Source organism: Babesia bigemina, assembly GCF_000981445.1.
Source record: "Babesia bigemina genome assembly Bbig001, chromosome : I".
Classification (NCBI taxonomy): domain Eukaryota; phylum Apicomplexa; class Aconoidasida; order Piroplasmida; family Babesiidae; genus Babesia; species Babesia bigemina.
This window is the reverse complement of record NC_027216.1, coordinates 968,030-980,759: the sequence shown is the minus strand read 5'-3', so window position 1 is coordinate 980,759 and position 12,730 is coordinate 968,030. Positions and strand designations below refer to the sequence as shown.

The 12,730-nt window shown below is 52.9% G+C and overlaps 6 protein-coding genes across 6 annotated transcripts; 3 read left to right on the top strand and 3 right to left on the bottom strand.

The window, feature by feature from the left end:
* Window positions 1-214: 214 nt before the first annotated feature.
* On the bottom strand, window positions 215-949 carry BBBOND_0104370 (u1 snRNP, putative; the record flags this gene model as incomplete). Its single annotated transcript, XM_012910860.1, has 1 exon — window positions 215-949. One exon carries the CDS (start codon window positions 947-949, stop codon window positions 215-217), a length of 735 nt encoding a protein of 244 aa, XP_012766314.1.
* Window positions 950-1,560: 611 nt separating this feature from the next.
* BBBOND_0104360 (membrane protein, putative) lies at window positions 1,561-3,281 on the top strand (the record flags this gene model as incomplete). The annotated part of the gene is made up of 2 exons (XM_012910859.1): window positions 1,561-1,641; window positions 1,725-3,281. The coding sequence occupies 2 exons, from the start codon at window positions 1,561-1,563 to the stop codon at window positions 3,279-3,281; spliced, it is 1,638 nt and encodes a 545-aa protein (XP_012766313.1).
* A 618-nt stretch (window positions 3,282-3,899) lies between these two features.
* BBBOND_0104350 (brain protein 44-like protein, putative) lies at window positions 3,900-4,190 on the top strand (the record flags this gene model as incomplete). Its single annotated transcript, XM_012910858.1, has 1 exon — window positions 3,900-4,190. The coding sequence occupies one exon, from the start codon at window positions 3,900-3,902 to the stop codon at window positions 4,188-4,190; it is 291 nt and encodes a 96-aa protein (XP_012766312.1).
* A 1,738-nt stretch (window positions 4,191-5,928) lies between these two features.
* BBBOND_0104340 (hypothetical protein, conserved) lies at window positions 5,929-6,644 on the bottom strand (the record flags this gene model as incomplete). The annotated part of the gene is made up of 2 exons (XM_012910857.1): window positions 5,929-6,413; window positions 6,452-6,644. The coding sequence occupies 2 exons, from the start codon at window positions 6,642-6,644 to the stop codon at window positions 5,929-5,931; spliced, it is 678 nt and encodes a 225-aa protein (XP_012766311.1).
* An 805-nt stretch (window positions 6,645-7,449) lies between these two features.
* On the bottom strand, window positions 7,450-7,923 carry BBBOND_0104330 (pre-mRNA branch site protein p14, putative; the record flags this gene model as incomplete). Its single annotated transcript, XM_012910856.1, has 3 exons — window positions 7,450-7,666; window positions 7,731-7,808; window positions 7,850-7,923. 3 exons carry the CDS (start codon window positions 7,921-7,923, stop codon window positions 7,450-7,452), a joined length of 369 nt encoding a protein of 122 aa, XP_012766310.1.
* Window positions 7,924-9,002: 1,079 nt separating this feature from the next.
* Window positions 9,003-12,668, top strand: BBBOND_0104320 (hypothetical protein, conserved; the record flags this gene model as incomplete). Its single annotated transcript, XM_012910855.1, has 1 exon — window positions 9,003-12,668. The coding sequence occupies one exon, from the start codon at window positions 9,003-9,005 to the stop codon at window positions 12,666-12,668; it is 3,666 nt and encodes a 1,221-aa protein (XP_012766309.1).
* Window positions 12,669-12,730: the final 62 nt, after the last annotated feature.

Genomic DNA, 12,730 nt, shown 5'->3' with positions numbered 1-12,730 from the left:
GCTTCCTTAGAGTGATGTTGCACGCTCAAAACCGCGCGCGCCATGCACATCGTTTGGCCGGGATGAGATAGGCACTGTGGAAGTGTTTTTGATTTATATTACTGGTTATACTGTTGTAAGTTAGCGAGCCAGCTTGCCGAAGAGCCGGGCCGACGAAGCAGGTAGGCGAGTTGGATCTGTGAATCCTAGACAAGCTGGTTGAGGCTCCGAAACGCTACACAACCTGTCCCTCTTCAATTTCGTCCATCATGTCATCAGTGTACGTAACCACGGGCTTAGTTTCCTTCACCACCTCCTCTACAGTTAGCGGTTTTCCGTCGTAGAACTTCGGAGGCTTGGAGCGCGAACGGCCGCGCCCACCGCCAAGCCTTCTCGGGTACCACCCTTCAACAGTGCGTGCGCGCTCAACGTCGACCATGACTCTCCGCCCGCTGATCTTCCTGCCGTCACCGCGTTTGTATGCATTCACCATGTCTCGGTCGTCGCTGTATTCGATGAACGCGTAACCCCTGGGGCGGTTTTGGCGATCATTGATCATGCGAACGCGCCTAACGCGCCCGTAGACGTCGAACTCCTTCCACAGTTGCTTCTCAGTAACCTCGTAGGGAATGTTAGACACGAAGAGGGTCTTGTAAGGGTCGTGCGTCAACCACGGATTTGTCGACCCTCGTGCTAATGCCGGGTCGTATTTCGGGTCGTACGCCTCGCGATCTTTCCGTTGCTGGTTCTGGAACTCTATGAGCTTCTGCCTCTTCCTTCTGTCAGCGCGCTGGTGAGGGGTCTCAAACGGCGGAGGCGGTGGAATGTGCTCGTTTGAGAAGTGGCTTACGAAATCGGCGATCCCGTTGAGCTTACGCTTCATTCCATTCTCTATCGGCGGCACGTACTCCAGGGGCGGCCGTGCCTGGAAGAGCACCAACAGGTGCGGCGGCATACCCAAAGCCGACATCGTCTGCAGGTGTGTAGGAGATAGTATTGCAGAGATTATAATCGATTCAGTTGTACATCTCACACCGGTGTGCTGCGGTTTATATCCTATATGGCTCACAGATATGGGCGTTACTTGTTGTAACCCCTACCTCCGAATATAACTTGAGATACGTCGCCACAAATCACGTGCCCAAACTTAATCCCGCATCACTTTTACCAATCATAAACTTGAACATACACGAATTGCCCCCTCACCCTAGAATACGCCGCTCCTTACCGAAAGCCCTGAAGGCCACGCAACGTCGCGGTATCCGTCAGATTAGGGGGAACGTTCTGTATGCTGAAAAGTCAAAACAATGCCGTGCCAAGCAATTTAATGTTATGTGCCACCACAAATCGCCGGTGTGATGCACGGATATCAATGCTTCTAAAGGAGCGCGAGGGCGCAAGGGCGGTGACAGAGATGGGGAACAAAGGCTAAGCCGGGTAGCCGGTTACTGAAAACAGACACATCGCCGTGGAACGGCGGATACAAACATATGGCACGGTCAATGGGCGGTTGACAGCGCACATCGCAGCGCATCCCTCGTCGCCCATTGAAGACAGTGGACACAATTGGCCGGGCCAAAGATGTGGACAATACTTATCACGTCGCTATCGGCGCTGTTTTTGGCGTCTTCCACGGCTAAGGACATTCACCGGTCGCAGAAGGTAGGTGTGAGAGCCACAGTGGCCACAAAGCTGCACGCGCGCTGGCACACCGCGGCTAAACTGATCTGTCTAATTGATTGCAGGCGATCTTCTACCCACGCACAGATGGCTTGGGCACCATAACACGCGGAGTTGAATCGCTAGAGACGGTTCAAAAGGCCAGGGCGAACATACCTGCTACACCAGTGGTCAGTAGGATCGCAACAAGGAAGGCTGCAACCGGATCAACGATACGCCACAATTCGACACCATCATATGCGTATAACTCTGAAGAAAACGAAGCGCATGTTTATTCGAATGAAAATCACTCGCACAGTGAATTACCGGTTTCAGATTTAAGGCTCCTTAAATGCTCTTCCGATAGCTTCCAGGAGTCTGTGATGAGCCCAGTGGTTGGCAGCAAATGCGCGATCACATCATTTCAAGGTTTTCATGCCCTGAACAAAGGCGCTCATGTCAGGCAAGTTGCAACTGACGACATAAATGCGCCATTTGCCATTTTCGACTCAAGGTGGACTGAATTGAAAGGAAAGACCGAGCTTGCTATTCCGCGAGTCAGCACGGCTGTTGTACGACGAATAGGCAACATGCAGCCATATTGCGCCATTGTGCCCCAACCGAATGCGTTTAGCATTCTTGGCAATCTCTTGGCGTCGCTGAGGCTGCTCATGCTCGACCAGAAACCGTTGCAGAGCGAGCGCCCGCTGTCGCTTATGCTAATGGCCGGTGCGTCAACGTTACCGCTGGTAGTCGCCAAGCTGGCCTCTATGCCATGCATTATGGATTATTTGCGCAAGCGGTGGGCTTTCCAGGGAGAATGTGGTGACTTATCTGTGGAGTACGTCTTGCAGTCCATGATACGCATCCTCTCCGCGGAGTCTGCGCTGAAATTGGTCTTGCGCGCATGGTTCTACGGACGCACTATGCAGTGGAGTAACATGCTCCCAGCCCCCGCCGGCAATGTATTCTCGAGACTATCGCAATCGCTTTCATTTGTGCCTCACACCGTCGGCATGCTCGGTTCGAGCATTCTGGGTGGCTACTGGAATTTGGATGTGGCAAAGAGCGTGGTTCACGTGCTTGTACACACCGCTGTGCTCACAAGGGTGGCTGTGTTCACTGCGGCGCAATACGCCTTTTTCAGGGATAACTACCACACCGCATCCTTCATCATTAGCCCCTACGCGTCGCAGATTGCTTCTGTGGTTACAGGCGTACTGTGCGCTCTATCAAGTGCGGCAACCGTGGTCACATTGATGCTGTTCAAGAACTTGGCTAACGCGGTAGACGTGGAACATTTGCTGGACTCAGCCGGGTTCCGCGCAACGGAGAGCCAGGCTGCGGCAACTGGGTACGCCCGGAACGCTTTGCACAACATCCCTAAGCTATTCAAGTCGGTGCAGCTGGATCTGCTGGTACAGCTCACCTACTACCACGACTACCTCGTGCGGTTGTTCCCTCGGGGCATTGAGTGGCCGGTGTTACTGCTGCACATGACCCTCGCGCTGAACGCGAACTCCGCTGCTGGCCTTTACCTTGCGCTGGTGAACTTGCTGTACTCCGTCGTCAACCAAAGGCTGAGCAACTACGAGCGGTCTATTCTGACGCGAGACATAGACGCCATTGTTCAGGAGTCATGATAAACGAGGAAACTGTAATCATTAGTTTAAACTAAGATAGTGGTGCGCGGCTTAGCTGTAGATAAGCAGGGGCTACCGTAAACCAGGTTAACACCCTCTTTGGACGATCAGGTCACGAAACCCGCTCATGGTCTCGTCAACACACCGTCACGTTATGCGAATAAAACTGACAAATTGCGCAACAACTGGAAAGTGCAACATGGACTTCTGTTAGTCGCCCGGATGCGTTGCGTCGACAGCCAAGCGGTACGGCAGCACAGTGCGCGAATAACGTGCAAGATTCTACCCCAAATGAGGTATATTACAATCATACACCCGCTAATTAGCTGTTACCTAATGCACGAGGTGTACGCCTCCACAGTTTGGAGGCGTCCAGGAATCGCCGTGCCACACACCCTATGGACTCCATTGCGTTACTGATGCCGCGTAGACAACGGTGACGGCAATTAGCATATGGCGCACAATAGCAATTCATCTTAGTGAAAAACCAAGCGCAATAACACTGCGTTTATTTATCGGCTGACGGACACCTTCTTCATTTGGCATCTGAAACGAGACCACAGTTGCGCAGTAAAACCCACGCGGCTGCTAGGCGTGTATTGCGCCGGAGCAGTTACAATGGCGCCTGCTGCTGGTAGGTACTTCCTTACCACCCACTTCTGGGGTCCTGTCGCTAATTGGGGCTTCGTAGTAGCGGGCCTCAGTGAAATGCGTAAGGACCCCGAACGCATATCTGGGCGCATGACTGGAGTCTTGTGTTTCTACAGTATGCTCTTCATGCGATTCGCCATCGCCGTAAAGCCGCGCAACATGCTGCTATTCTCATGCCACCTCTGCAACTCCACGGTACAAGCCGCCCAGCTATATAGGCTCTACGAGTACAAGAAGGCCAAAGCGATCGAGAAGTAATATTGTACCATACGACTGTCCAAAACTATCTCGATCAGCAAGTAATTTTGGAAATTGAAATTAATATAGTAGGTGCATAGCTGCGAGGTACTTACGATAAATTCCAGTCGCCACTTCAAACCTCTGGATATTGCCCTCAATTATATTCACAACACTTTACATTCACGGCTAACAAGTACATTGATGAATAACTTTGCCAGCGTGCTTTGAAACCAACTACACTGCCCTGTATATGATGCGGTAATGTATACACTCCATCCAGACTGGCATTGTGCTCACTCGCGTTGCAACCTTTTATTTTAGGGGTTAGAAATAACCAGGTCACTAGGTTTGCGGTGACCAACGAAGTGGCTGATAGAGTTCAGTCTGGGGTTACGAATTCGAGGCTTATTACGATGCTGACAATAAATGCCTGTGACTGCGTAGTTCAGTTAGACAAACGCCGCCAATGAACAAGGTGTCGTATGAGAAAGGAGCAGTCATAAGGAGGGAAAACGGCTCTACCATGCTACAGAATCCAGAGTGATACATAATAATTGCACCAGAAGGTAACGAATAATGCGTCGAAGGGGATTCGTAGCGCTACGTTGTACAAGCTGACTTACAGCGAGTTGGATGGTGACAATGCCGAACACATTCTTGACTAATTCGTGTCTAATGTAGGTGGGAGCTGTTTCTGAGAAGCAGTGTTGGTCACTGGTGGCATTTGCTGGAGATTGGGCGGCTATTCTTTCCCCTAACTTTTTTCAGGGTCGCAGTAGTTGGCCTCATAGCTCCGCGCGCCCTGGTCGGTTTTTCATGATCATAACAAAAACAGCACACAACGTTACATTGTCATGTATATTAGAAGATACTTGTAAACATATTCAGTTACGCAAGCGGAATCGGGAATCGCTTTATTCTGGTCACTGGCATTCAGGAACATTGCACAGCGCTGCGCAGGTCATCCAAACTGGGTTCCGCCAAAATGTCGTCGTCTGATACTGAGTTTACAGTAGTTCCAGTGACAGTTGGAATTGGGATGTTGGTCGTTTTCGCCATAGCTGTGTATTGCATAATCCGTTTTGGCCGGTGGCACTGGCCGTACTTCTATATGTGCAGATATCCCGCCTTCCCATTTGTCTCGGTATACTACAACACGTGTAACATTAATCCGTGCCCTCCTAATCCTTGTCCGGCTATGGCGTAAAGGTAATTTGTCCGTGAAGTCGTTGTCGTATCGGCGACCATGCAAACGCCAGCCAATTCAAGCATGATATCACCATATTGAATATCGGTGTAACGAGTCAAGAGCCCTTGAAGGGGACTGATACGCTTAAAAGATATCGCCAATAAGAATTTCCCAAGGCGTGGGAGGGATAGTGCCCAAGCAACTGACGATTTTCAAGGCGACGTCTGCTGTGATGACGTAGGATTGGATTTTAAGTAATGATATTGTTGACGTCATTAACATTTTGAGCAAGCACACGGATTTTTAATGTCGGAAATGGACACCAGAGACTACCGGGACTCACGCACTACTTGCCAATCAACGCGGCATGATGAAACCGCTCTGGGAAGAACGTCCATGATGTACGACGTACGTTTGATGCGTCGCGCACATTTTGTGCCTGCATCGTGTGGGGAGTGATCCCATACGCGCGATATTAAACGATGCCACACGTGGTATCCAAACAAACGTAAATTAAAGGCAGTGCCGAAATAGTACATTCTTTGTGGCATATGTACATGGTTTCTATCACCTTTGACGTTCCTTCTTCTGGCACCGCATGCGTTCCTTCTCATCGTGCTGTTGCTGTTTCAGCTTCTGCTGGCGTTGTTTCTCCTGAGCTTCCAGGTGCTGCTGCTTCTGCGACATACGGCGTGCATACTGCTCCTGTGCTACCCTGGCGGCGTTGTCGTTCGTGGGTATAGCTACTTCCTTCTCCACATTTCTCGTGGTCGTGCCCGATGAGCACACCTGGCCGTCCTCTCCTATGTGGACCGTCTGCAGATCGAAGCAGGCATAGCGCTGCACTAGTTCGCGTCTAACACCCTTGTCTAGGTTGCTATTCTGTTGCCAGCCACTACCAGGACCAGTGGTACGTGTGGCGTTACCTGCCGCCTTTGCCTCATCTATTGCGACGTCCAGAGAGTCAAGGGGATCACCCATTTCCGCAGCTGCCCCGGAACTTACGATCGGCGACATTAGTTCTCTAGCACCTCCACTCTCAGCCGGTGTGCCTTCGAGCGAATTTGCGTATGACCAAGAACAAACATACCGCTGAGTTCTGCGAACGCCGCCTCAGCCAGTTCACGAGCGGCGTCGCCATGGTCGCCAGTGGCAGCGCTCTCTAGCCATTCAGCACATCCTTCCGGCCCTTCTGCTTCTATTAATGCGATTAGGTAGTCTACGATGTCCTCGTCCGGATCCAATCCGAGCCGAGGCAACCCGGCCCTGAGCACTGTCGCCATGCTCGGTGCTCTTCCGCTGCCGTGCAGTGACTGCGACGGAGCAGCTGCTAAATTTAACAAACGATTCCAAACTGGCGTGGAATCCGCGTTATTGGTAAAAGTCAATGCCCTTTGATCCCAACAGTCGCTACACAGGTCACACACATTACCTCAACCTTCCATTATACACAGATTTGCAAAGTGTCCGGTTGTCAATGAGTAAATGTATCGAATCTTAATGACGTGTAAAATAGGTAAAGCTTGCTCTTAAAAGCTCCTATATTCTCACGACGTTCCCTAGGGCTCCGCAGTAATGCTGCCTGGTGTATAAGCAACTAATCCGATTTTAAACCACCCTATCTACGCAACACGGTTAGTAATATCGGTGTAAATGTCGTTAGAGTGAAATGCAACCGGAATGCTAACACGTACTGGCTTACTTACGGCACGTGCGCTATCACGACGCATTGTAGTTAAATTTAAAGCAATTTGGCATATTGTCTTAAAGGAGCTAAACCTCACATAGATGAAATGATAGAAATGCTGCGTTTTCGGTTCGCTGCTTTTCATTATGCATATATATCGTACAATTAGGGATTCCTATCTAAGCTGCTTAACAGTCATCACTGCGTTCGTGTTCACAATCGACATCCCACCACGATCATATAACTTACAGCAGACCAATATTGCCACTATACAATAAACTAATCGCAAAAGGACCTATTTTGCTTGAATTTTGTGTAAGATTACGTTGCAGTTCGGTCATTGCCGTATAGATTTCTTCTGGTATCTGCGATAAAAACTTCTAGATCATACGCTCCGAAGACTAGTTGTTCATGTTCAAACTGGATTTGACCCTGTCAAGTTCCTCCTGCTCCTTGTCTAGGTCCTTGCGCTTGTTGAGACGGGTCGGGTTGTAATACAGTACAACCAGATATCTGCCCGCGACGTTGAATCCAGACAGATGGTCAAGGGCGTTCTTGGCGTCGTATATGTCGTCGTAGACGACAAAGGCTGTGCCGTTAGTCCTTGGACTGTTACCCCTGAGGCGGCAGTTATTGGAAAGTTAAAGCTAGACAAGTAGCGGAGATTCTGTTCAAAACTTACTTCCTAATTTGCCGTACTGATCCGTACTTTCCAAAGATGTCGTATAGCTCCTCGGCGGAGATTTTGTACGGCAGGTTCCTGAAGAGAGTTATGACGACGCGACGAATCACTCTACTCACCTCAAATAGAGAATTCTGCTAACCTCCGGCGAGAGGCGCATACTGCGCCGCGAAGCGCTGGTCCCGATGATCATTTTCGAACCGCTTTAAATTGCCGACCCGCACACACCTGAACGATCAATGTGGTTCATATACGTCTCATTTTTACATAATAAAATGAAAATAGGCCTCATGGGGTAGGCCTTTGTGGCGCAATGGATAGCGCGTCGGACTTCTAATCCGAAGGTTGCGGGTTCGAGTCCCGCCGGAGGTATACCTATTGCCTTGAACATTTGTATTATCACACTTTATTGCGTTTTATGATTGCATTAAATGCACATGTGCATTGGCTCTGCCTTTTTTGTTTTTTGTTTGGTTACTGGGCTTGCGATGCCAGGTGTTCGTTGGTAACTGGATAACACATCTCAGACGTTTGTGTCTCTCGTGAGACTATTATAGGCGATCTAATCGATAGCGTATTGACTGAACAAGCAAAGCACAGCTCTAGGAATTGGCTCCTTACCGACTCAAGCATAGCAACACCTATTTCCTTTGCTATTGCACAGCAATGAATAACCACTTTAAATAGCATTTATAGATCTTATTAACGCAACTCCATGTCTATCGACAGAGCCTCGTTGACGCAATTGCCATAACGCCGCGCCGACTCACTGCGCGACCACACTGAGACAGGAAGGCAAGGCGCGCTATTATGAATATTTCTTGCACATAAACACAAAACTGTGGAGAATGTGTAGGTGTGTATGCGCATGAACGTAGTAGCGCTGTTATACGTGGCTACGGCAGCCACCGCCACCGCCGGAATGGCGAGCGTCGGTTGGCTGCCAGCTACGACCCATCAGGAGCCTGTAGAGGTGAGTATACCGTGATATGCACTCGCTAACCGCCTGCCATAATTGCGTATATGCGTAGGTTGTCGTGGTGTGATTGACGGTTGCTCCGTTTTTGCTTTCCTTTCGCTGGGTTACACAGGGACTACAGCACGTCCATACACTGCGTTACCTCTAGTTATGTCTGCTGAAAGCGTTTTTGAGAGATGTGCGTATGTGATTCCTGTTATCATACCCGTTTTGCACATGCGATGGTATGACATGTATACTCATTTGTGTTTATAAGTTTGGCGTATATTTCCACTAACAACTTGCAGCCGTCCATGGAAGAGGTCGAGCGGAGCATATTCGAGAGTTGGATGGTGTCGCGTCTCGCAGTGCGAGAGTTCGGGCGCTTCGACATGGTGGAGCAGGGCAACGGCCGCCTGCTGCGATGGGGCACGGTGATGGTTCCTCGCAGGTTGGAGATCATGCTGCACCTGCTGAATTCACCGGTGCTGCATGAATCCACGCTCAGCAACACGGATATGCCGCATGGCACGATGAATCATTTCCAGCTGCTGAGCACTCCGCTGAGGGTGCCTGCGGGCGGAACCGCCCACGTGCTGGCGGTGGCGCTGCTGCGCAACGACAGGGCAAAGTTGAAGCAGTATGAGGGCTTCAAACGTGATTCCGCCTCTTGGCCCACGTACCTGGATAATGAGGCTGCCTACACGTACCTGTGGCGGGTGCTGTCGCAGCAATTCAAGGTGTACCGGCAGCCGCTGCCGTACAACGGTGCTCAGCTCAAGAAGCAGCTGATATACTGCTATCGCAACTACGAAAATGAAGTTCTGATATTCAAATACCACGTCGCGTTGGACACCAGCAAGCACAACAAGTTCGCGCGGCTCATATCGCACTGGTCCGTGGATAAGATGCCCGTAAATCAGGATTACGCCTTCATGCTAGACGGGCTGCTGGCAGGGGCCGATAGATCGTACTACCCTGAGGAGATGTTCGACAACATCGGGCATTTTTCCGACTTCGTGAGCACTTTCGGGACGACTGACGAGAAGCTGCTGAAGATGATCATGAGGCGCCCGCTCTTGAAGCCACGGATGACGCTGGACGAGTGTCTGGATGCGGAGGCTGCGCACATCGCCAAAATCACAATCAGGCTGGCGCATGTGCTGATGGGACGTATGCTGGTGAACCACGGCATACCGGCGTTCATGGCAATGCGGTCGCGGCGCCATGTGTGGCGCGTGCACGGGGTCCTGGGGACGCTCCGGCGGATTAGAGCAGTGGTCAACGAGCATCTGCTGTCGGCTCCCGGTGATGAAGGCGCGCAGTCACTGCCGCTGCCCAACGAGATAGACGAGATCGAGGAGATACTCTTCGAATCAAGCAAAACGTTCCATCCGTACTGGGCGATGAAAAATGACACCCTGTACCACACAGTGTCGGGCACGCTGAATGACGACGGGAGCAACCCCATGGGGCTCATCTTCGACCCCAACCGGTTGCTGCAGAGGCTGCTGAACGTGAAAGCGGAGAATATCGACTTCCAGATGGTGCACGACGTGCTGCACAGGGTAACTGCGCTATCCACGCCATCACGGGGCCGGATCTTGTTCAGGTCCCCCGACACCTGCCGGATTGTCGATAACATGTTAGACAAGATTGCCGAGCAGTACGAGTCGTTGCCCGCGCCCGTGCGAAGCAAGTTGGTGGCGAAGTGCCGGTGCCTACTCGCCTTCCTGTACATGTTCGGGATTGTTTCCCCCAACGGGCGCCTGGAATTGCCGGGAGGATGGCCGCGCGACATCGCTCGCAGCTTGGCCTACATCACGGACGGCATCGGGTCATCGTGCGGCATGTGCAACTCCATACTGGGGTTCCTATCGGGCATCGGCTACCCGCCCGTTGCGGAGAACATGTACGCCTGGGAGACGAGGAAGACGCATCTCCACTCCACAGTGTACCAGATGTTGGTAACTTCCGGCCGCGCCATCCGCAAACGGCACACGGAGTACTACGACAAGACGCTGTTGAGCTACCTGAGTGGGCACTACAAGGAGGATGACGCCTCCAGCCTGGCCGTCGGCTACTACCTGTACAGTGGCATCGGGGCGCCGTCGCGCCTGCTGGACGACATCCATGTCCGCTCAGGGGTGGAGCGGAGCCCCAAGGCGGTGGGGAGCCAGTGTATCGAAGCGCTGCCGTACGTCCTCGACGCCGCGAAGTCTGCGATGCGCACACGCATGTATGTAATTAACGATGAGGGCAGCGCAGAGTACCGCTCACGCCGCTATGCGGAGTTCATAAAGAAGCTCGCGCTGATGGGCGACGTGGACGGGCTGCGTGTGATGGGCGACTTCCACTTCAATGGGCACGAGGCGGGTAACATCGGAATCGATGTGCCCAGGGCCCTGGAGTACTGGACCCGGGCGGCGCACCGTGGCGAGGTGATCTCCGCGCTCACGATGGCAAACCATCTCATCAACCTGCTGAATTACGAGGGGAACGGTGACGCCTCGCCGCAACCAGGGGAACGCATTGGCGACGACATTATCGTCACCGCCGAGCAGCTGCAGCTGGACGGCACCTCGCGGGCGGATATAGAGCGCGCCGCGGAACGGTACCTGAACATAGCAGCGGAGTCGAGCAACCAGCTTGCCGCGGCGACTGCGCGGTACTACGCGGCGCGTTACGGTATAGGCCAGCCGAGGGACCCGACGGTAGCTGCACGGCATCTGCAGGATGCGGCGGACAGAGGAGACACCAATTCGCAGTTGCTGATGGGCCACGCTTATGCGGGGATGCTCAGCGATATCACGCCCGCAGATGGGAAGAACGTCTTCATGGCGCTGGAATACTACAGGCGCGCCGCCAGAAGCGGCAACATCGTGGCCGCGTTCAACACGGCCGTGCTAACTCTGCATGGGTACGACCTGAAGTACACGTCGTCGATCGACAGGTGCAAGGCGTCGTTCACGTACTTCCAGCAGGTGGGGAGACAGGCGCCACTGCCGGCAGTGGTCCGGGCCCTCTCCGTCCGCGCGGCGCGTCACGGCGACGAATTGGGCCACGCGCTGCTGAGCATGTTCCTCTCCGAGATGGGCGACCCACAGGCGCACATTGAGGCAGCGAACCATTTCAAGAACAACCACAAGCTGTGTTACGTGGGTGGCGAGGTAACGCTCGTAAAAACAGCGGGTCGGGGGACAACCTCAAACACGGCGGTGATCCCCTCACCTCCCACGGGAGTGTCCAAAAGTAGTGAGATTGGTGACGCGAAGAAATTGATGGGGCAACGAAAGGCGGGTGATGGAAACGGCGCCGCGAAAAAGGCAGGGGCCGGCTCCGACTCGGGTTCCAGCAAGGCCGCAGTGCCCGGTAAGGCATCCAAAAATGCGCTGGCCGAGATGCCCAAGAGAAGCGTTGGAATATTCACACCGTACGTGCAAAATGAAGAGTCCTCCGTGACCTCCGAATGCCACATCTTCTACGCTCGCCGCAGTGGCCACGCGGCCATGGGCGGGTCGCCACTGCTGCTGGCGGAGGCGCTCATGGACCGCTACCCCGACGAGTCGGCGAAATGGGTGCTTGAGGCGAAGATCCGAAACGAGCCCAAGGCTGCGTACCTCTATGCCACGATGCTGGAGGCGGGCACCGGCGTGGCGCAGGACTGCCAGGCGTCGTACGGGTACTACAGCTCCATGACCGAATCGCGGGAGCACACCAACAAAATGCTCGGTTTCCTCTGCATCCAGCGCACGCGCATTTCGCACCTCCTGCATAGGTGGCACTATCCGTACGGATGGTTCGTTTCCAACTTCTACGACGCGGCGGTGGTGCCGCATCTGCTGGCTGAGGACTACAAGCCGTGCCACTTCGCCCTGCCCGCGATCAAGCCGCTGGAGACGGTCAGCGACAAGTTTATCACCGTCACGTTCGCCGTTGCGGTTCTGCTGTCGTCTCTAGTCTACATAAAGCTCCGGTGAGCGTCTTAGGGCAGAGCGTCCGCCACGAAGGCATTAGTGCGGCGTGGCACGTAACACTGCCA